Source organism: Platalea leucorodia, assembly GCF_965183815.1.
Source record: "Platalea leucorodia genome assembly, chromosome: 4".
NCBI classification, from domain to species: Eukaryota; Metazoa; Chordata; class Aves; order Pelecaniformes; family Threskiornithidae; genus Platalea; species Platalea leucorodia.
Genome location: NC_138826.1, coordinates 71,916,580 through 71,940,307, shown reverse-complemented (window position 1 = coordinate 71,940,307; position 23,728 = coordinate 71,916,580). Strand labels below are relative to the sequence as shown.

Here is a 23,728-nt window from a genome sequence, read left to right as displayed (position 1 = left end):
GGAATTGAACTGTCCTTTGCCTTTATGCATCCTTTCCTTGTGCACTAAAGTTATTCTTGCTGGCAAGGCTTGAGTCTGAACAGTGAACGCTTTTGCTTCTTGCTAATGATTCACCTGCAATGGGGGACACACACACTAAATTTCAGTGACTTCGTTATCACTACAAAATCTCTTTGAACTCAGCTCTTCAAATGTATTATCTCGCTAGCTTGCCTGTTAGTCATCCAAAATTATTTCCAGCTTAAGTTAGTAACTTGGTATTTCAATACGTACAATAAATGTTCTTGTTCCCGCAGTGTTTTTGTGAAGCTACAGAAGCCAAATGCTGCCATTAGAGATTGTGACAGAGCCATCAAGATTAATCCTGACTCGGCACAGACCTACAAATGGAGGGGGAAAGCACATAGGTAATGAACTGCGGCTGTACTTGATATTCTCTTTCCTCACTTAGGGGGAACAGTTTTGTTTATGCATTCTCTCCTTCTCTGTGTCTCTGAACTGTCTGTCTTGTACCTGAGAGCAGTAGCCATGAGCCAAGAAACTATTGTGCTGAGTGTATGGCTTACAGGAAAGAAAGGATGATGGTGATTTATTGATGCCAATTTATGAGTAGTCCTTCTGGCACTGTCTCTTTTTTCTTTCCTTTTTTTTTTTAAAAACATATCTTCTAATGGGTTACTGCTGTTCTGAATAGCATTTTGTAATTTGCTAAAGATTATGAGTTCTAGGACTGTGGGTTTTATTTGTTTGGAGGTCTTCTGTTTTCACTTACTTCAGTTTTTGTTTATTAACCTATAATTCTTAAGCATTTCTCTGCTGCCCTTATTCCATTAGATCCTAGAGCTCTTTTACATAGTAAGTTAAACTGCCTAGTTATTAAGGGAACCATTTGTTGCAACTGAAGAGTGCTATTAAGCAAACAGTGTAATTATTTAAAATGGCATTAGGCCAGCATGCATCCCCCAACTGTAGTTAAAGCTTTTTTTTTTAAAGATAATAAATCAGAAAAAAAAAAAGTTACACTTTTTACGGTCTGTATAAAAGTGGAGGGAGTAAATGCTAATAGAACTTAGCAAAAAAAGGGCATTTTAAACAGTGGTCAGAGAGTAGTTTGTTAATGTCTACAGTTTTAATAAATGGCATGGAGCCTAAGAGTGAGAAGACTGGAGCATAGTTTGGATTAACACCTGTCTGTAAGCAGAAGTACTTTGACCATTTAGGAATACCACTATTTGCTTAAATTTTTGATTATCAAGAGTTTGTATAAATGAATAGTTAAGTGTGCACAGTAGCTTGTATGACCTCTTCAGCTAAGACATGGTGCATCCAGTTAGCTAGGGTGTTTGAGTGCTGAGTAAAGAGGGTCCACTTAAGCTTGAGGTAGTAGTGGCATGGACTTGTACAGAACACTGTGCAGTTTTACACTGAACATGTGCTGAGTGGTGCAGAGTATTTTTATTAGTGTGCTTCACGTGTTTATCTAGGGTACCTTCTCCCTGTTAGACCCTTCTTGTTCATGGCAAACAATGACACTAGCTGATGGAGGGTTTTTTTCCCTTCATTGTTACTTCAAGCAAAGTTATTGCAAGGGTATGAAGCAAGCAAGTATCCTCTAATGGCATGGTGGCATGCATGTTACAGAAAACACTGTGATTATTAAACTTTTAAGTCCATATAGCTGCAGGTAAAAATGCCACATGGTTGTAAATATTTTGAAGAACTATAAGAGTTCAGTTTGCTTTTTCCTTCTGAATATTGGTGTCTTCTGAATTCCAGACTTCTGGGTCACTGGGAGGAGGCTGCTCGTGATCTTGCATTAGCTTGTAAACTGGATTATGATGAAGATGCTAGTGCCATGCTGAAGGAGGTGCAACCAAGAGTAAGTGGGGAGGCATAATGGAGGTCCCTCCTCTATTTGTTTGAGTGACGTTGCTGCCTTCACATTCTTCCAATATGCATTGTCTTGTGGGATTGTGTTAATGTGTCATCTGACACTTCAAACTGAGTTCATAAATACTTCTGTCTTCAATCACAGCTGTTTATGGCTGTGTGTAGAGAAATTTAGTCTCTGGGGCTGGGCATGTAACCAAACTATGAAATATGTTCCTTTTTAAAATCTTAACAGAAGAATCTGAAGCAGTTGAAGTTTTCCAGGCATTTTAGAATCTAGACTAAAAACATTCAGAAGAGCAAGAGAACACTGATAACGGATTTTTTTCAAGATGTTTCTAAATTGATCAAAGCTTCATCCTAAACATGTTTTACAAAGGAAACACTCTTTGCTGTGATTTGTACTTTCATTAGTCTACCCCATGAGGGCAGCGTAATCTCTGTAAGACTGGTTTTCAGCTTTTCTCAAGTGATTGATCACAGCGTTCTTCTAAGGAAGAACTTATGTGTAAAAAAAAAAAATCTGAGACTGTTGATAGCAGGCTTTCTTTTTCATCTGTTTTGCATATTCCTTTAGAGGGGTTGACAGACCACAGATTGCAGCTGTTGCATTGTATTGGGTTCATGTGGCAAGGTTGGGGGGAGGTGGAGACTGCAGGGCTGGCCTCTCGTAAGAAGAGACATGCAGCTCCCTCTATGTCAGACGGAGCCAGTTCCAGCTGGCTCCAAAACAGACCCAAAGCTGAGCCAGTCAGCTTCTGTGATAACGTATTTAAGAAAGGGTTAAAACACAGTGCAACAGCTGTGAAAGAGAGGAGTAAAGAAAAAAAAAAAAAAATGAGAGAAGCAACCCTGCAGACACCAGGATCAGTGAAGAAGGAAGGGGAGGAGGTGTGCCAGGCACGGGAGCAGAGATTCCTCTGCAGCCCACGGAGAAGACTTTAGTTAAGCAGGTTGTCCCCCCTGAGCCCATGGAGGTCCCCAGGCCAGAGCAAGTGGATGTGCCCTGAAGGAAGCTGCAGGCCATGGAGAGTCCACACTGGAGCAGGCTCCTGGCAGAAACGGCGGCCCATGGAGAGGAGCCCACGCAGAGGCTGGTTTTCTGGCAGGAGCTGCAGCCCCTGGGGGACCCATGCTGGAACAGTCTGTTGCTTAAGGACCATACCCTGTGTGGAGGACCCACGCTGCAGCAGTTCTTAAAGAACTGCAGCCTGTGGGAAGGACCCACATTGGAGCAGTCTGTGAAAGACTGTATCCTGTGGGGGGGACCCCATGCTGGAGCAGGAAAAAAGTGTGAGAAGGAAGGAGTGGCAGAGGTGCAGTATTAGAAACTGACCACAGCCCCCATCCCCCTGTGCCATTTGCGGTGGGGAGAGGAGGTTGAAGAGTGAGGAATGAAGGAATGAAGTTCACCTTTGGGAAGAAGAGGAATAGGGGGAAGATGGTTTTAGTTTTGTCTTTGTTTCTCATCATCCTACTCTTTTTAATTGGCAATAAATTAATCTTCCCCATGTTGAGTCTGTTTTGCCCATGATGGTAGTGGATGACTGATCTCCCTGTTTTTATCTCAAGCCAGGAGCTTCTCCATCTTATTTTTTCTCCCTGTCCTGTTGAGGAGGGGGAGTGAGAGAGCAGCTTAGTAAGCATCTGGCAGCCAGCCAAGCTTAACCCACCGCATGCATAAACATTCCTGTGTCTAAAAACTTCAGCTTTCAGTTTTTTGTAGAAGACACTGTCTCCAATAAAACAACAATGGAAGCCATCTTACAACCTATTAGTCTTCTGTGTTGGAGACTATTGATCTGTGGTAAATGTAATTAGGTCTTAGGTATCAACCTTTTTTATAAGAGCTATATTTAGTGTTTGGCTGAGGGGGAACCTTTTATTTCCTAGTTAATTGCCCGTGCACAGAAACAGCAGAGTATGTTAGTGATACGTTGACGTGTAGTTGCCAGCTGTCTGAGAATTTGTGTGTGTAGCTCAAGGAAAAATGTATGATCTTTTCATGGGTGATTTTTTTTATCTTTAATAAGTGAATATGATAACGTTCACCTAATTTATTCACTTCCAGCTTTCCCAGCGCTTTCAGCTGAAAGGCTGAGTCAAATTCTAAAAACGTTTAGTTCATTTTGAGAAATAGTTAGAAACAATGAAAATCAAAACTTTGGAAACTCTTTATGTTTCATTACAAAAAAGAAAACCCAAAACACTTAGTTCTCTCTTAATGAACTATTGAATGGCTGTAACATCAGGTTCTGATAACACGTACTGCATTCAATATCAGTCAGTCCTGCTGCCTGCAGCATGCTTTCTCTGACAGATGCACTTCAAGAATGATGTGTTATGGAACGAATATCTCCTAGCTAAAATAAGTTGTATCGAAACTTCACTACTTACAAAATCATTTCTTCATTTAAAGAGTATTCTGAAAGAATAGAAGAGTGTCCATTGTAGTAGTAGTTAGTATCTGTTCTTGAATCTTGATTTTGCTATGTTTTTTAGTTACAGGAGTGTTACAGGGTAACCATCATACACAATTTGTGAAATCGTTAACCTTTTTTTGCAATGCTATAGAAGGATACATTCTAGTTTCAGGAAAGCAGTGCTACAGTTAGTGCTCTATCGTTATAATGAGCCCTGAGTGAGGAGCCTTGGGGAGTTCATTGCAAACTACTCTTTTCTGCTGGGGCTGTAGATTTGATAGACTTGAGAAAAAGCTAATAATAGGAAGCAAACTTTCTCCTCAAGAGCCCTTTCTTGGTTTCGTTCGGGAATTCTTTGGTCTGCTTATGTCCAACTGTATATGCTGCAAAGGCATCTGGCACACCAATGACACTATCTAAAAAGTGTGTGTGTGCAGGGGGAATTATACTTCCTGTTGTTGTGCCAGTGAAAATTCCCTTTCCTGGGGCAGTTGCTGGTTTTAGCCCTGGAGAAATTAATAGTTTGGCATAAAAGCATGAAGGGATGTGGAATGATAACATGTTTAAGTTCTAACTATGGTGCAAGTCCCAGAGCTCTATATCAAAAAAATATACCAGAGTGCATGTTCTGGTGAATCCAGTGAGGACCAACTAGACATGAATAACTGATTGCCATAGAGAGGAAGTAGCAAATGGCTCCTAAAACAAAAGGGCTTTTAGGATGTGAAGTCACATCTTATTTTTAAGAACTGGTAAAAGCAGATGGTTATGTTTACATGTATTTTGTATTGAAGTACATTGTCTGATATGCCAGAAATGTATATAAAATCTTGGTATTTTATTGTAACAGGCTCAGAAAATTGCAGAACATCGCCGAAAATACGAGCGGAAGCGTGAAGAAAAGGAAATCAAGGAAAGAATGGAAAGAGTGAAGAAGGCACGAGAGGAGCATGAGAGAGCACAAAGGGTGAATACTTAGGCTTTAATATTTCTGATAATTAGAAGAGTGTCGTAGTTATTTTGGTTAAAATGAATTGTAGAGAAGAATTGCTTTCATTTTAAGTCTTAGAACTAAATTTTAGAGAGTTGATTTCTGTCTTGGTTACTTGACCAATAATGAAATCTGGAGAAGAGGGCGTTGTACTGCATCTGCTTTTATTGCTTATGACAAAAACAGGCTCTGGAATCTCTACTAATCCTGTATTTCAAGAAGTCAGTTATTGTATGACTGCACCAGAATAGTTTTCACTGAAAATACGTACATCTGCTGAAGTGGGAGGTTTTAAATTCAGGATAATACTTTGCTTCTCTTCCTCACTTTCTGACACAGTTTGCTTCCTTTTTCTTCATGCTTTCCTGATATATTTTAATATGTTGGGGGTGGGAGTTAGTTCTAAAAAATGTAAGTTGAGGAGCTAAACCAAATCATACAGTTGATATTCAGTAAAAACACACTCTGCGTAACTTATCTGCAAAAACATACTAAAGTAAGAGTAGACATTGGTATTTCTTGTCAGTGGTTTTGTACATAGTCAAGTGCTTTGTTTATTGTGATGGCCTACCTGCCTGAAACAGTCTCAGCTATTTTTTTCTCCTAAAACCAGTTGAGCAGTGGAAAACAGGCTGCAGTTCCATTGCTTTGTGTGGAATGATGTGCTTTCATCTGCAGGAGGAAGAAGCAAGACGACAGGCAGGAGGAGCTCAGTTTGGTGGTTTCCCGGGTGGCTTCCCAGGTATTTTATTGTTAAGCACCAATACTTGAGGTAGAGATGACTGTTGTTTCCATGTGGAGTATTATAACTAGTTTTTAAAGCATTTGTTCTGAAGGCAGAGAGAAAAATATTTTAGGAGGTTTAGAACTTGTCTACAAATAACTCTTTGAGCACTAGTGGGAAGAGGGATGGGATTCTTTCTCTTAAAGAGGATTGATGCTGGGTAGCAAGTAGAGGGAAGGCAGAAATCAATAATGATGGATAACAGAATGAAAGGATTTAGGTCTGAGGAAACAATGTGCAGTATTTGCTTAATAATATGTGCTGAAATACTAGTATAAAGCTGTCCTCTAACTGTTCACCGTCACCCAGGGTGCCTTGGACCCATTCTGCTTAAGAACAATAGTTTTAAAGTTGAAAATTTGGACTGAACATTAGGGAAATCTGTGCTGGTTGCTATTGTTGAACAGAATAGTCTCTCAAAAGAGGTAGTGCAGTTTACCTTATAGAAAAGCTGTCCTTGAACAGTTCCACGAAAATCGGGCTTTCCATGTTATTTTGGGGTACAATAAATTGGGGAGAAACAAGACTAAGTACTAGTGCTCTTGAAGATTGAGCTGTAGTTGAGATAGGCTGCATGCATGCTCCAACCGGATCAGCTTGTCAGGGGAACCAAATAAAGACCGTATCTACCCTGCTCAGCACAGCTGGGGTAGCTGCTGATTAAGGATTCAAGAACAGAACCTCAGGCATTTTGCTTCAGGGATTTTTTTTTTTTTTTTTTTTTTTCTTTTGGTGGTACAATTTTTTCAAACCTAAAGTTCCTGCCAAATGTGGAATGTGCCTGGGACATACTACTACTGATCTGCTTTTGCCCTGAATTGTTCACCCCAGGCATTCAAACTCCTTATGTTCTGGGCTTGAGACCTACCTGATTTAAGTTAACCAGAAAAATATCTGTGTATAAGATGCTAGACACTCATTACAAGCCTCCTATTCAATCGGGTTAAAAACATGGATGAAATAAGATGTAGGTCTTCACAGAAAGAGAAGGTGAAGCCTTATGGAAGACATGGCTTTAGGGGTGTGGCAAAGGAAGTATGTCTTGGTCTCTGTCAGTGAGCCTCCTGTATAGATGAATTAAATGTTTTTCTTCATGCATTCTTCTTGTCTTGGGTTTTCAGGTGGATTTCCTGGGGCTGGAGGTATGCCAGGAATGGCAGGTATGCCAGGTCTCAATGAGATTCTCAGTGATCCAGAAGTCCTTGCAGCCATGCAGGTGAGTATTTGTTAAAATCAAAGCTAAATGTTCTGAACGAGGGAAGAACAGCACCTATGAGCTAAAGGAAGGAAGAAAGATGTGACCTGGATAGCAATGGAATGCTTGCTTATTTCTGTTGTGAAATTCTCTCCTTGGGTGTGTGGCACCAGACTGTCTGGAATCAATGTTAGGTATTTTTCAAACTGATGGGAGCTTAAAGATGCCCCCCTTCCCTGCCCCATACTCGCCTATGATAGGCAAAACGATGTGCTATCTAGAGTTCCTCATCTCTTTTGTGTCTCTTGGATGGTTGTTTTCCACACAGTGTAATTCACTTGCTGCTTTTTTGAATGCACACACATTGTGGCGAGATAATTACGCACAAACAAAAAATGACAGAATATATTACAATAATATTGAGATGAGAATTGCCTTTCTGTTAAGGGATTAAGTGTTTGGTTTTTGCCAGAGGCAGAGTAGTATCAGAATAGTTCTGCATCTGTCATTTTCTAAATCCATGTTCAGAAAGCTTACTTCCCCAGTGGGCTTGATTAATTGCTCAATTAATTAATTGCTCAATGTCATGACTACTTGTACAAAAGAAACGTATTCCAGCAGATTAAACAGAAGATATCTGACAACATCAGTTTTAGGGGCAGGTGGGCTGGGAGAAATCTGAGCTATATAGTTATATTTGCGTACTAATGTGATCAAGTATAAAAGTGTCTTGTTACTTTTTCTGGATTGCTGTGATTAAAGTAGAGTTACGTGGTGTTCTCATCTCATTGAACAACTGTGATCCCCATCTAAATAAAAGCATCACAAGGGACCCTTATTTGGTGTGCCCTGAAATCACAAAAAAAGCATCACTTTCCATGCAAAAGTTCATGGGTTCCCTTAATGGTTGGTGGTGTTTGGAAATACGCCTTTACTTAGGCTGCCAGAGTCAGCAGTGTTGATTTGCATGCAAACCATCCAAAAAAAGCCCATGACTTGTAGTTGTATTCATTACCTGGCCAATTTATGCTGTAATACAGGAGTTTGAAATTAGAGTTGCTGAAAACAGAGCTTTGAGGTGCAGCTAAATATTAAGTGCTTGCCACATGCCTTTAAGAAGACTCCATTGCATGCTGATTATATATACCCCAACATATTGTAGGACTCCGTTGCAAGAATGTGCGTTGATGATGTTTTCTGATAATGCAGGCAGGCTTTAACATGTAGAACCTGTCAGCAAAGCCTTGAGTCTCTTGCTGACCTCTTTGTACAAACTTTACATCTAGATATGATTTATTCAGCATTTCACCTATGTCTGCACGGCTGCCTTTTCCTAAAATGTCCAGCTGACTACGTTCTTGTCCTCTCTGAATTGGTAGTGTAAACTCTAGTCTTAAAAGACAGTAGCTTCTACTGCTTGGCTTCTGCTCGGTGCAACTGTGGAATGTGTTGACGGCTAATGGTAGATGGCAGCTATTACGTAGGTTATCTGAGGTGTTACAAAAAAGTCTGAAAATACTGAATCACACAAGTCACTCCCAAATCTTTAATCTTAAGATACTGTTTTAACTAACAGTATATAGAGGCTTTTCATAGTGAGGAGTTACTGCTGAAACTGGAGTATGCTGAGAGTAAAGACCTTCTCAATCTCTTGGTGATTATCGTCTCATCATCTTTGAGACTATTCTCCATGAGCTAACATTGAAATATGCCTGAGTGTGTTAACGTCTCAGTAACCCTTACAACTGTGTGTGCCTGAACATGAGCTAGATTAAACCGGTTATGCTGTCAACTTCAGCTTGTCATCTGTAGAAGCAACCGAAGAACCAGATACGGCTGCCTGAGGGCATGTTTACAGAAGTTATTGCTCATCATTGGCATAAAGATGATAATGTCTGCAAACTAGTGTAAAAACTTCTTTCTTAATGAAGATTTCTGGTTCCATTACCTGAAGATTTATTGTCTTCAGGATATTTTCTTTTTTCTTTTTTTTTAAATGGTAGCTGATACTAGTCGTCTTAACAGTGGTAGTTTTGACCTTTTGCAGTGACTTCTAATGCATGTTATTTTAGTTCATTTGCCCCTAAGCTTTTTAGTCTCCAGAAGAATTGGCTGAAATTTCTGTGTGTGTTTCTCTTATTTTACTATTGTGGCTCTCTGGAGGGTTCTGTAGTACTTCCTCTCTTTTATGTGCAACTGCTTTCTCTGGACACAACATGACATTTGTGTTTTGGAGAGCTGTCATGGGTCAAATATAAGTTCTTTTCAAAAGCAGTGATGCATAAGATGAACCTATGGATTCCTTATTTGACATGTAGTCATATGTTAGACCCAGACTTCCACCAAAATGTGTAAGTTGGAAAAAAGAATAGTGATAACTTTTTTCCTTAGAAGTATTTTTCATCCTTCCGCAACTAACAACTAGACCATTAGAAAACTGAATGTTTCACTAACGTTGTTTATGCAATGGTTCCCATTCCACCTTATGCACTAAATATTTCCCTATGGAAATGTTGATATCTTCAGTCTTAAACTTTATTGTGATAATATTGCTCATCAATGTGAAACCTTGGATGTGTTAAACATTTTTATAAACACAGTCTAAGGTTGAGGGCTTCCAGGGAGTTGCACAAGTACAGAGTAATTTACTTGCCGTGAACTTACAGGATCATAAAACACGTAGCATAAAATTGGGTATTTAACATTCGTTCAGGTGTGCTTTGACACAAACCAGTGACTAAGCTTACTCAGCTTTTTGTTCCGAATTCATTTACAGGTGAAAACACAGATTTAACAACATGACACAATCTTTATAGTCATGTGCCCTATTTTGAAATTAGAAATTCAAGAAGTTTGAGGTTGTGAAAGTCATCTTTTTTTCCTTTGCATTGGAATCCTGTAGAGAAAATATATCTAGTGTCTGTTTTCTGAATTTCAGCATCCTATTTTTCATAGGCTTTTGCACATTGCCTTTTGTGAGGGAGACAAAACACTTGTAAATCCTTCTAACAAAAGCTAAGACTTGACTCGTGGTTCCTAACATGTATAAAACATGACCAAACGATGTGGGTGATTTCAGTGGAGTCCACACCTATTAAATGCAATTTTGGATCAGACTTGTTAAACAGCTTTTGTCTGTGTCTGATGCTAGAGTAGATACAGGGTGGTGTTATTGTAACACAGACAGCTCTGAGGACAGCAGCTGGTTTTTGATGGTTTCCAAAGAATCCATCTGTGGTAGCAGTGGGCTAGAAGTCTAGGGAAGATCGTATCTTTCAGTGAAACTACTTAAATGTGCTAGAAAGAACAGGAAATGAAATTACAGCTGATGCAGATGATTTGTATTGGACATAATAAACTGCTTGCACTTTAGGTGGATTAAAGAAAACCTGAATCTTTGCAGAAGTTGCTTATAATGGAAACCTTTTTCCAGGCTGAGATGTAAAATTGGTCTATACAGATTTATTAAAGGGCACTGTTCAAAACATGCACATGTGAAATGAGTAAAAACAATTCTAGTGTAATGGAGGCCAAAGGTGTACTAGAAGTACAGAAAAAAGTATTAATGCTTCTCGTACTAAATAGAGAAGATGAAGTTGGTATTCTTTTGACCACTGACTTTAATGTATATGTGAATATATTTATTAACTGGAACACAGTAGTGTGATGAGAGGTAACAAGGTTCTTTTCTAGTTGTGATTTATCAGAGGTGGTGGGGAATGACTGAGAATTAGATGCATTTTTAAAAGCCAAACATTGCCACATCATCTGCTCACAGTCCAGCAGATTAAAGTTTCTGCTGCTGGAAGAAACAGAGGTGAAAGGGATGAGTAGCAGCTATTGCCTGGAGGGGGGTTATCCTATCATGTGTGCTGCACACATAGAGCTCCTGCCTCCTTCAAAATGCATTTGAAGATGCCTGAATAGAAATAATCCAGTAGGTGGGGCTGTGTTTGATGGCTCCTGTTTTGGGTAAAAAGAACTCTTTATCTTACCCTCCTTCTCACACATTGCACTATTACTGTAACAAGTTCAGAAATGACTAGTGTTTACTGATGCAGCGTTAACAGCATGCACTGTATCATTGGGTTCTTTTTAGAGACATCTTGCCCAAAACTCTAATCTAGTCTTGTCATGTGAAAAGCCGAGCAAGACTAGATTCATGTTGTAACAACATAACCACTAACTTTTGTAGACTTGTTTTACAAATGCCCTAATTTTTTTGCTTTTTGTCCTGCAGGATCCAGAAGTTATGGTTGCGTTCCAAGATGTTGCCCAGAACCCAGCAAATATGTCCAAGTACCAGAACAATCCCAAGGTCATGAATCTCATCAGTAAATTGTCTGCCAAATTTGGCAGTAAACCATAATATCCCTGGTTCTTAAAAATCATATCTGAATGGGAAGGATTGGATTTGGCTAACCAGTGTTGCAATAAAACAAACCATTGTACCTCTGATCTTCTTAAGAAGTGAAACGGGGTGTTCTAAGGAGAACTGCTCTCTAGCCCCAAGTGTTGACTTTATTCAATGATTGGTTTATAGCACTCAAATTACATTCAGATGACCTAGTTTAAACCATCCCTGCTTGTCCAAGAGTTGCAACCTTTTATTATAAGTATTACAGACAGTTTCCTTTGAATGAACGCTCCTGTAAGAAATCATAATATTCCAGGAGTGTAAGGTAAAAACCTGCTGTTGTGTTATTTTGGATTTTTTTTTTTTTTTTTAATTACTCTCAGTGAGCAAAGAGGAAGGAACTTTAACAGTTGAAGTCTGTCTTAATCCCCTTAGGACAGAAAAGTTGGCCTAGTCACAAATAGAAAAGGTGGGACAAGTCTGAAGAATTAACTGGATAAAGGAATTGTCTGCAAATAAAAGTCCCTTTTTTTTTTTGTTTTTTTTTTTAAATGGGTGACTGACTTTATATAGCTATTAAAATTATCAGTATAACCATGCTGGCTAGTTACACACTGGAACTTCTGGCAGTACTGCAAATAACGTAATATTTTGATCACCACAACTGTGCAGCAAAGGTACAGTCCTATCCTTTGCACCACCTGGCATGAAGTACATATTGCAGAGGCCCCAGAGGTTTTGTTACTTGCTCAATTCTTGTCCAGCACCTTTCTGTAACATTTTATTTATCAGTCTGGGTATGGGAGAGCAGCTTACTGTCTGTGCTTGTGCTCTTGTCCTTTCCCAGTTGGCAGGTCCTCAGCTGGTTGCACTTGCCCTTCTTTGGGGCCATGCTTACCAGGTTTCATCTATTTGGAAACTTTAGGGAAGGAATCTTGTTTTCATTGCTACCTCTGTCCCACTGAATGCAAGCCATCCAGAACATGTAAATGCAGAGTTATAAATCAGTGAAGGGGAGAATACCCAACAAAATTGCAGCTCTGGGTTCTGAGTCAGTTTGAGTCCTTACATGCTTACTGATTAAAATTTCTTGGCCAAAGTCCTGCTGTCTCTTTAGCAGTGATGACTTCTTCCTTCACCACATACTGTAGTCTTCCATCTTTTCTTGTATCCTTTTCTTTAAAAAAAAAAAGAAAAAACACAAACAAAAAACACACAAAAAAACCCCAAAAACCAAACCCACAAAAAGCTGTTGTCATGGTTTCATACTTCCATGTTTTTGAGGCTTGTGATGCAGAGGAAAAGGTGAAGTAATTGGAGCAGACAGAACATTTTTCTAATGCTTGCGGATTAACAGCATGGGTATCCTTGAAGCAGTGTCTGTGCTGATGATGTTCAGTTGGTTGTCTGCCAATAAAGACAGTTGTTGCTTCTGTTTGTCTTACCTAAAACGTTATCTTTCTGTGGAAAAATGACCATAGTTACCTGTTCACCACTTGAGTCTCAACATTTGTGTTACTCTTTTGTAATTCTGTATCTTAAGCCATAACAGATGTTACCATTTTTAAATAAATCTGGATTGGTGTAGGAACTCAACAACAGTTGCAAAAAATAAATCCCCAAATGCTTTTTCTCAGACTAATGACCCTGCAGAATGAAATGTGAATCTTTTTGCTTAAGAGATATAGTTCTGAATACTTCTCTTAGCCTTTAAAAATAAAGTATGGTTTTGAAAAATAAAGCTTTTTGGGTTTCTGTAACTTTCTGATAAAACCTATTTTGTTTGAAGCACTTCCACATTTAATTTAAACTTGTGTATACAACTTGTGACTTAAATTGGAACTAAAAGCTGAAGGGCTTGTCTTCATGACAAAATGAACTCAAGTTATGATTGAGTGTTGCTGTGTGCCTGGCTTTTGGTCATACTCTTGATCTCCTTTTCCCAGGAGGAGATACTTGAAGTAGGTCACCTCTCGGTATAGGCTGAAACTCAACTTCTTCATTCAGGCTGGTGTATCTGTGCTGTGCATGAATTGGAACATCTTGAATTTATTCCGTACAGTTTCCTGTTACTCCATCTTAGCTGTTTGTGTCTGTCTACCCATGACTAGTCAAAAGTAGGAAGTTACTGCTAGCTAGTAGAAGCGGTCATATCTGTGTCCTGCCTGCTTGCTTCCACATCAGTTGCCCTTATTGCTGATTGACTCAAGAAAAAAGTTCTCCCTAATTTTGGTGTTAGCATTAGCAATCTAGCTGAATTCTTGTGATCCTTTGGGAATGCACATCCCATGGCTCCCTTGGTGTGGGGTTTTTTTTGTTTTTAATGTTATCTGGTAAGTTAACTGAGGAGATGTCTGGACCTCATCTCAGTTCCCCAAGTTGGCATGTGGACATCCGTGCAGCTAAACTGCTTTGAACAGAAGTGCAAGTGCAGAAAGTTAACTGCCCAGGAGATGAGCAAAGATGTTAAGTTCCAAATGCGGGATATAAGTAGCTATATGAGTAAGTTGTTATTTTTGTTCAGTGCTTGCTCCAGTATTTACTGGCAGCTCCTTCGGGTTATTTGCTTCCATTGCAGCACAGAGCAGGGGTGGTTCTTACAAGTGCGGTGGCAGTAATCAGCTTGGCTGACGATTTGACTCTAAAAACACTTGAGCTGCCAGGGCATACGAATGGTTCAGCTGGCACGGCCCGAGGTGCCGGCCCAGCTTCAGGTGTGCGTTTCTCCCGTTGGAAGCAAGTGGTGCACTGCGCTGTTTGGCCACTCCGGTGCCACAGGTTAGATGACCTGGTCTGCCAGAGAGTATGGTGATACACTTGCAGTCGGCTGGTAGTAAAGGGTCGTAGCCCTATTACATCGTGTGGGTGAGTCGGAGTGACTTGTCTGCCCTCTCTGTGGTTCAGCTGCTGCCCCAAGGGAAAATAGGAAATGCCAGGTCAGATGCCACTTCCAGACTCTGCTACTTCACAGTGAGCCCTGTTGCATCGTAATGTGGCGAATGCAAGGCTTGGTGCCTGTCTCATAATTTGCCAGAATTTTTTTTTTTTAATTTCTCTCACTTTAGTGTTGGGCTGTGAATAAAAGCTGTTTGTCAAAGTGGCTAGGTTTGTCTTTGTTGGAAGGCAGTGATCAGATGGGCAGGAGCGAGGCTGTCTCAAAGTCGGGTGAAGGCAGGTGGAACAAGACTGGGCAGAGCAGTGATAGGCCAGAGGCAGAATGGGTCAATAAACGAGTATTAAAAAGCCGTGTAGAAACAGCTTGTTGCAAGTGGCCAGCAGTAGTATCTGTAGTTTAAATCAGTCTTTGAACGTCACTTCGTTTTTCTTGTTTGTTACCTTCAGGGCCTTTGCATAAAGCTCATACAAGCCACACTCTCTCGTATGTGCCTGTGCAGCCGCCTTCTGTGAGGTGTAAGAGCAAACAATATTGTTATGAGAGCTCATAGCCACTGCTCTGAGCAGAATCCTTCACCCAGAGGATGGGAGGTTGTGGACCTAGCCGGGGCGAGTCGGAGCCAGGTCAGCTGTGGCATGTACCTTCCGGTGGATCATGGCGTACTCCTGACTGGCAGTGTTTGGAGTCCCTTTGAAATCCCACGGGGCATCTAGGCTGGGGGATACTGCAGTGCTTTCAGGGCTGTAGGGCAAGTGGGTTGTTGGGATAGTGGTAGAGGCTTTTTTCCTTTTGTTGGCTGCAGGGTAGTCTGATAGTGGCTGGTGTCCGTCCAGAAGTGGATTGGCATCCTCGAGCAGGAGGGTGATTCACTAGGAAAACGGTAGCAGTATTTTCTTCTGATGTCTAGAGAAAGGTGTCTCATGAACCATAATCAGAGCTTTGCAGAGGTGGGCCTCAACCTTACTTCATATGTGACGGAGTGAGGGCAGCGTTGTAGAAAAGCAATTCTGGATTACCAAAGAGCTGAAATGGAGTAAAAATGGCAACTTCCAACTGGATGCAGAGACGACTACATTGAGTACTACAGGACAAGTCACAGGAGGTCAGTAGTATGATATAAGCAAATACAGGGGAAGCAGGAACAGTTTTAATGGTGACAAAGAAATGAAGCAGGTCAGGTGGTGTCTGGTGGATCTGTGCTATGGAGCAACAAAAAGATTCAGGTGACTTTGGGCTACTGCAAATAGTTGATCACCTTGTGAATCAGAGTTTAGGTAAGTCACACTCTCCTGGTGTGGTCCTCACAAACAGGAACCTTATGCGAGACAAACCTTCCTTCACCCCCGCTGGCTGGAGGTCCTATTGAATGAAACCGAGGACTTTCCTATAAATCTGAATCTTGATGACTAACCAAATCAAGATGTTAACTTGTAATCTTGCTAATGAAGTGTTACTGTACCTGTCTTTGATGTACAAATACGCTTTTGAAATGTATATTCTAGATTGATGGTCTCAGACAAACTTGAGATCTTGTCAATAAATAAATGTATTTGCAGAATGTGTTATGACTCTTCTTGTAAAGTAAGTGGGTAACAAACTTTGGCACCTTTGTGGTTGCACACATTTACTAAAACCAGGATTTTTTAGATGTACAAACATTTCAGTGGCTACAAGGAATACAAGTTGCTACTAGGTGTAAATAAATTAAATATGAAAGATTATAGGATTGGGGGTAGCAGTTTGTCTTGGAATTTCTTCCTGAAGTACAGCAGCTGAAGCAGTCGGATGGTAAGCATAATTTGTATAGAACAACGGTATTCAGAAAGAAAAGGTGCTTATTTGTGAACTATAAAGTAAATAACAAGGAGGTGAGGTCTAAATCAGTTAATAGTAAAGGAAATTCCATTATTGAAACCTATGGTTTTCTAAATCTAATGTTCTCACTTTGGAGGGTGAGAGTTTCTAGAAATGAGTTAGTTTGCATCTTGCATTCCAGAAAGAAAAGTATCATAGCAGAAAATCAGAGCAGTCACCTAACAACCAGTGCAGTGTTTAATAAAATTACCTTTTAAAATAGGCTGAAGGTACAAGTTATTAGGAAGTAATCAGAATTAGATTGAAAAATATCAAGGTATTACATGGAGAATGAAGCGGCTGAGCTGCTGCCAACTGCACTGCCTCTCACTAGAGAAAATTCACACTGAAGCTCAGCCACTAGTGTCTAGTTCTCATCTGGAAAAGAAAAGCACCAAGCGCCACCTGTGCTTTCTTATTTCAGATTTTAAAAAATGAATCTAAAAAAATGGCTTATTGCTAACAGTTTATAAGGAAAAATGAACACAACTGTTCTAAAAGAAGATTTGCTCTAGCTTTTTTGTGTGTTACACACAACAAGGAAAAATGCGTGAGAAAAATAGATTTTCAGAAGCCATTTTGTAATCCGTGATATTTTTTCTTTAGTCTCTTGGGTGGAAACTTTTCAAACCAGAAGAAATAAAAATCAAAACTGGAATGAATTACTAGCGTTTTTGGAAAAAAAACAGAAGACCACAAAAATGTGCAATTAGAACAGAGGTTAGACATTTATCAAGTGCCTGGGAAAAAAAAACAAACATCAAGGCACCAAAATTTGTGTTTGACAATTACTTGGTCTATGTAAAACTAAAGGTGGCTAAGGAACATTTGGTCTGAACTAATAAGGCTGTTGAACAAGTAGCATGATAGCAGATTAAATTTAATAATGGCAAATGCAAGTAATCTAAACTGAAAAGCATTTCAACTTCTCTGATGTCCCTGAGTCTAGATGAAGTGTGTAGGGAAAACTCAGCAGCATTCCAGGGGCTCAGTCAAAATCTGTTCAGTCAAAGCGCACGCACACGTGTACTTAAGAAATGGGCTTTTTAATACGTTTGTGATTACAATGCTTGCTTCTGGAATAGGCAGGTCTTTCCATGGTCTTACACTTAAGCCGGATCTTGCCAAACTGTCAGCGCGTGCAGTCTCATTCGTTAATCTCTAGTTGCTTCAATCCATGATGCGCTGGGAGCATGATCCAGTTTATCAACCTTTTCTGAAAGATAAGTTTTGCAACAGATTCAGAAAGTCCTTTTGAAAGTAGTAATTAAATCTGTCTTAACACGTTTTCACTAATGAATTTAATTTCTAAGCAAAAAAAGGAGACGTGCATTTCTAATTTTTTTTTTTATAAATTAATGTTACAACAAGGATAGTAGTAGGGCGAAATTAGTTTGAGTTCAGAGTTCATCCCTTATTTGCTAAGGTAAGAAAGACACAGTACGGAGGCAGTAAATTTGTCGTCTGGAGTCATTAACAGTGTCCTCATTCTTTGTCATGAATCAGAAACAAAGCTGTGGGCCAGCCAAAGGAAATCTGTCAAGGTTAAAGGTTCTCAAGATCTGTTACCTCCTTGTACAGGAATCTACAGAATTAAAATTATGCAAACAAGAAATTACTAAGATGCAGTTCATGTACAGAGAATGTGTTCCTATTTGTAGTTGCTTAACTTGGTTCACTTCTTCTAGGCTTTCTAGTAGCATTGACAAATTTGAGGAAAAGGGGGTAACTCGGGCCTTCTGTCCTGTTTGCCTGGAGACCTGTTGAATTTGCAGCATTTCTGTGAAGACCTAAGGCCATCTCTTCGTGAAACTTTTTATAGGAAGGTTCCATTTTTTTCCCTACAGAACACACAGGTCTTGTTTAACTTAATCTGTTAACTTAATCCCACATCTTGTTTAACTTAATCTGTAGCGTTTCCATTGCTTTTCTCGGACAGCTTCACTAGGTCTATAAGTTCCAACAATAAAGTAAGTTGGTTTTGGAATATTGCAATTGTTGTGTTACCTGTTAGACTCCTTTTTGCAATATATACAGGGCATAGTGGAGTATTTAAAATGTTGCTAAATAGAATTGAATCATAGAATGCTTTGGGATGGAAGGGACCTTTAAAGGTCATCTAGTCCAACGCCCCTGCAATTGGCAGGGGCATCTTCAACTAGATATAGTAGTAGAACAGTAGAATAGTAATAGTATAGAATGATTTGGGCGCACATTTATGATGGAAATCCAATCTGTAGCACAAATTGACTTAGTGAAAGCTTCCCTCTGCACACAAGGGACAGAATCCAAAACCAGCAGTAATGTGAGTGAGTTTGTGTCCTGCTTGAGGCGTTTCTTCCAGAACTACGTGTACCTGACTGTGCAAAGTCACTTGGTGTAATTGTTCCCTGGTTTTGTAAAACCTAAGCTGCTCCTGGCTGCTTTCGTGACAGGAGATAGCCAGTGAAGAGTGTACACCTTAATTCTGCATTAAGGTTTGAGTCTCTTGCATGTAGGGGCTGTCACAGGTGAATTCTTAAGAGAAATCATCATTGTGGGGTTAACCAAAAGGGTTTTATTCATGATTAAATGATGACCAAATGGTAATTAATCGATGACTGAATGAAAATTAAATGGTAATTGAATGGTTATTAAGCAATAATTGAATGGTAATTCAACAGGGATTTCACAATGATTTAAATTATGATTTAAACAATAATTTAGATCGTGGTCAAACACTCTGCTACTTACTACACTTCTAATAATTAAGCTATAGCTGGATGTATATAAAAATGCCGCTAGCATACAATATACTTTTAGGCCTAACGTTAAATGTCACTTACCTCGCTATAGATGTTAGATGCTGGGTAAGGGGTCTCTCAGCCTCGAGGGGTAGCCTTGAGAGGCGTTCCTGCTCAAGGGGGAGATCATCCCAGAGCAGCCCGATGCCATACAGGAGAGCTCAATGGGCTGATGTGGGCTTACAGATATTTATAGCGTAAAGCAACTGACTCGTAGTCAAACCCCCTTCTGGTGTATGTGCAGTTGTGCTGCTGTAGCAGTTTTTAGTTTTGTCTAGTCCCAGCTCAGGCTGGTACTGTTAGTGCCTGATAAGACATGGCCTAAACTCCTTAGTTCCTGAGAAGATGCGGCCTAGCACAATTCTCAAGGTCTGCACAGCAGGGCTGATTTCAGTCAGGCCTACTTGTCAGTGATGCCTGAACGAAAGCACTGTTTACTCAGTCACAGCGGGTGCATCCGCCACAGGGGATCTTATTAAAAAAAAAAAAAGTTATTTTTAAAATATTTATATTTATTAATTATAAAATCATATTGTTAATTATATTATATTTATATATTAATTATTATATAATTAATATAGCATTACTATAATACTTCTATCAATAAATTATTTATTAAATATAAATATTAATAATATTTGCTATAATTTTAATAATTAATTATCATTTGATCATCGGGACTACCAGTGGTATGAGCCTTGTGTAAAACAGTTGACAGTTGTGGCCTCTTAGGTTGCTGGCGTCAGCATCTAACGTTGGAGCACAGGGACGCTGGAGCACTGCACTGGAAGAATGTTTTTCTCAAACTGAAATGCTTGCCTGAAGCAGAGTAACCTGCGTTCTTTATAGGCCCCCTCCCTCCCAAAAGATCACGGGATTCTCCTCGCAGAAGGGTAAATAAAGAGGAGTGGTGTGTTATTAGGCCACCTTATGAAGGAATGTCCTCCCACAAGGAAATGGCTGTGTGGTAGTGAATCTCTTGGGAAGCGTGTATGTGCTAACTGCCCTGTCCTTGTTTAGGCGATGAATGGTATGGCCATTCCCACCACAGGTGTAAGCGCTAGGAGTTCTTGCAGCTCAAGCAACAGGCAGCCGGTGAGTTGTGGTCGAAGAACTAAGAACTGCAAACTTGCAGAACAAGTTATGAAGTTATTTTTTTCTCTTCAGAAAGGGAGAACGAAAGATGGAGTAACAGTAGAAAAATAAGAGCCCAGGAATAACACGATACAAAGCTAAGGAGAATTTTCATTCTTATCTTTTGTTTTTGAAGTATAGGTGAAGCTAAGAAGAGGGGAAGGATTGTTAACACAGCAAAACCTTGAAGCTATCTGGAAACCAGTACATGACATGAGAATGGGGGAAAAAAAACAGGATAGGAACAGACACAGGTGTCACCCCAAGTGATTTTACAAATTGTAGTATGTCCAACCTCATTTCATTTCCTCAGCTCCTTCCTACCCTGCAGAACCTCTTCTACATAAAAGGTTAAGAGGAAGCTAGAGGATTCTCGACGTTTTCCCAGCTGTGTATTTAATAGTCTCGTCACTGTGGGCCCCAACTAGCTGCTGCGAGACGTGGCCACCCTGTCCTTTGGGCAGCTACCCGTGTCTGGTCCCGTCCTCGTAGCGGTTCTCATTCCGCCCCCAGCCAGCAACGGCAGCGGCCAGCCCGGGGGTGCTCCCTTCGCCGCCTCTCCGCCAAGGCAGAGGAGGAGTGGGAGAGGGATCGCCGACCGGGAAAAGGAGCAAACAAAATAGCCGGAAAAAGTAACAATCTTGACAGGCCCACACAGAATAAGAAACGATCGGCTCCAAAGAGTGTTGTGTTAGAAGATACCGGCCTTCAGGTGCAAGGGAAAGGACTGAAGTTAGAAAAAGTAGAAACAGAATGCTAAAGTAAATACTGTCTCCTCTTCGTAATTAAATGGTTATGTTAAATGCTTGGGAAACATTTGGTGGTGGAGAGAAAAGGTATTATTGTGCTTTCACAGGAAAGAACAGTGGATTTCCTCCGTATTCCCAGTATCTACCCTAATTCTGTATTTTTCTTAAAGCCATGGCAATTATTCTAAGCTTCCGTGAGGCAAGGCCTACTTGGTGCAAAGACACAACCTGCCCTACGCAACTAGATACATAAAAAGCACATCAGGTCTGCTCTGCCAACCTGACGGCTTTTCAGCGCTCCGGGTTCCCGTTACGGCCGTTCCCCCCCGCCTCGCCCTCTGACAGCCAGCCGCTAGAATTCCGCGCGTTACGCGTTCCCGAGTGTCCCTCCACCCCCTGCCCGCCCGCCCGCCCACCCCGCTCCCGGAGGGCTCCAGCCCCGCACCGCCGCCGGGCCCCGCCTCAGCGCGGCCGCCGGCCCCGGCCCCGGCCCCGCGGCTGCGGCGCGGCAGCGCGCATGCGCCGTGCCCGCCGGCGGCGGCGGGGAGGGGCGAGGCGCCACGTGACGGGCGAGCGGGCGGGCGGGCGCCGTGGGGCGGGTGGAGGCGGCCGTTGGTAGCCCGGACCCGGGCGGTGCCGCGGTGCAGTCGGGCCGGCCGGCGGCGGAGCCGGCGGGAGGCGCGGCGATGTCTGCCATCGCCTCCTACGAGAGCCTGGTGCACGCCGTGTCCGGGGCTGTGGTGAGCGAGCGGGTCGGGGCTCCCCGGCGGCGGCGGTTGGCGGTGACGGGGCGGAGGGGTCTGGCGGGCGGCGGGGAGGGCGGGCGGGCGGGCGGAGCGGCCGTGCCGGCCTGGTGGGGGGCGCTGGGCAGGTCGCGGGCCGCCTTAGGCCTTTGTTTGACTGAGGGGCCGCGCCGGAGGGGGCGGCTCGGGTGGGGGGCGGAGGCGGGGAGCCCAGGGCGGTGCGGGCCGGCCCTGCAGGGCCGGGGTGGCCCGGCTGGGGTGCTGAGGCGTGAGCCCTGCGTGGCCGTGCCCAAACCCTTCTCGGTCACAGGGAGAGGCCGTGGGGTGAGGGACTCCCTGCCACCAAGCCTCAGCTCCGCCACCCGTCCCGTGCGAGCACGCTTGCAAAGCCCTAGTCTTGCTCCTCGCTGGTTTTGGATGGAAGATTTGATAAACCTTGAGGCTGGCTCTCCTGAGCTCCTGGAGCCTCCTGTGAACCCAACGGGAGCTGCAGGTGTCCTCCCTCAGAAAGTGGGCATGTAGGCATCTGAAGTTGGGCATCAAATTAGCGATGAAAAGGTAAGCCTCCCAGAAGTTAAGGTGGAGGGGCTGTGTAAAATAAGAGTTGTGCTAAGCATCCGCATGCTGCGTTTGTCTCATAAATACTTACAAGTTGTGAAGGGTGAGGTGTTAATCAAACCGTGAAGCAAGCGCAGTGCAGCTAGGGGAGGTTTGTGTAGGTTATTGAATTAAATTTTTCATATGATACTTGTAAATTAAAAAATAGCGTTTAGTTTGTCTAGATTTCCTAGTATGCCCAGTCATTGAATGAATGAGTGCTAGCTCTGTAAAGAGCAAATCAGTCTTGTACTTCCAACAGATTAAAAATTTTAGCACAGTGTAGCATGTTGGACCAGAGGTATTGATGGATTTCAAGCAAGCTGATGGAGCTCTACTCTTGGGTTATTCCAGGCTGGCGAGAACACCTAAATATGTATTTTAGCAATTGCTGATCTATTGTTCTGGCAAAACTTCCTGTTCTGAGTCCTTAAAATAACTCGCAATGTCGTGTATAGGATAAAAGTCACTAAATGTTATTGAACAATAAAGGCTGGTTCTAAATTGGCCTGCCAGAGAAAGCAAAAAAAAAAAGACTCTAAAGGTTGTTTTGTCTCTATCATAAATAAACATGGGATTATTGTCAGCTCTTGAAAGTGTTTTAAGTCTGCTTATTTACGCATCAAAGGCAATGGGGATTTTGTTTCCTCTTTCAAGAAATGGAACTCTCTCAAATGATCTCATTATTGAAGTACTGCTCACTCTCCTTTTGCTGGTGTGCAGAAGTTGGTAATACTTTCTAGCCCTCACTGTTAGCTTCCCACTGTCGTATACAGATGCTATAATCAGGCTGTGCTCCTGAACAAAGTTTGTGGTACGAACCAAACTTATAAATCCAGCCATAAACTTAAAATGAATGATAAAATGGTATCTTAAGTCCCTTGGTGGCGTTAATTAAGTTAATAGAAATTCCCTGTTGTATTTAAAGATGCTTATATCTCCACTGCAGTGAAGTTGCTGTGAAGGAAGACAGAACTTTCTGGAGCTATTGGACTTCTGTATCCTTGTGACTTCTACTTGCTGGCACTAATATTCATATACAATTTAAAGCTCTGGAGCAAGAATTTTTTCCTAAAACGAGGTGGCTTTTTTCTTGGTTTTTACTGCCTTATGCTGGAAACCTTGACTTTTTTTTATTATAGTAAAGATGTACTCATCGATTTAGAGATTTCTGTTTGCTGCTGTAATATATAAATTTTGGCAAGATCTTTGACATGGGTACTAACTGTTCTGATATTGTCTCACCATTTGTTTAAATTATTACAAAGCATGCTGATGCGCAGATGTGATGCAAGAATTAAAAAAAGGCAACCCACAGAACTGTGCTGAGGT

At 41.5% G+C, this 23,728-nt stretch overlaps 1 protein-coding gene across 6 annotated transcripts in view; it reads left to right on the top strand.

Annotated features, from left to right (window-relative positions):
• The window catches only part of LOC309589329 (peroxisomal membrane protein PMP34), a 51,832-nt gene that overhangs the window by 9,851 nt on the left and 18,253 nt on the right, over nucleotides 1-23,728 (top strand). Inside the window, exons 7-12 of one of the 6 annotated variants that reach the window (XM_082309362.1) lie at nucleotides 297-407; nucleotides 1,777-1,879; nucleotides 5,164-5,280; nucleotides 5,983-6,046; nucleotides 7,210-7,304; nucleotides 11,524-15,556. In XM_082309362.1, the coding sequence (XP_082165488.1) occupies nucleotides 297-407; nucleotides 1,777-1,879; nucleotides 5,164-5,280; nucleotides 5,983-6,046; nucleotides 7,210-7,304; nucleotides 11,524-11,652 (619 nt within the window). In that variant the 3' untranslated portion in view covers nucleotides 11,653-15,556. Of the gene's footprint in view, nucleotides 1-296; nucleotides 408-1,776; nucleotides 1,880-5,163; nucleotides 5,281-5,917; nucleotides 6,047-7,209; nucleotides 7,305-11,523; nucleotides 15,557-21,670; nucleotides 21,797-22,189; nucleotides 22,358-23,692; nucleotides 23,727-23,728 lie in introns of those variants that run through there. The other 5 variants (XM_082309361.1, XM_082309363.1, XM_082309364.1 and 2 more) reach the window with 5 other exon arrangements.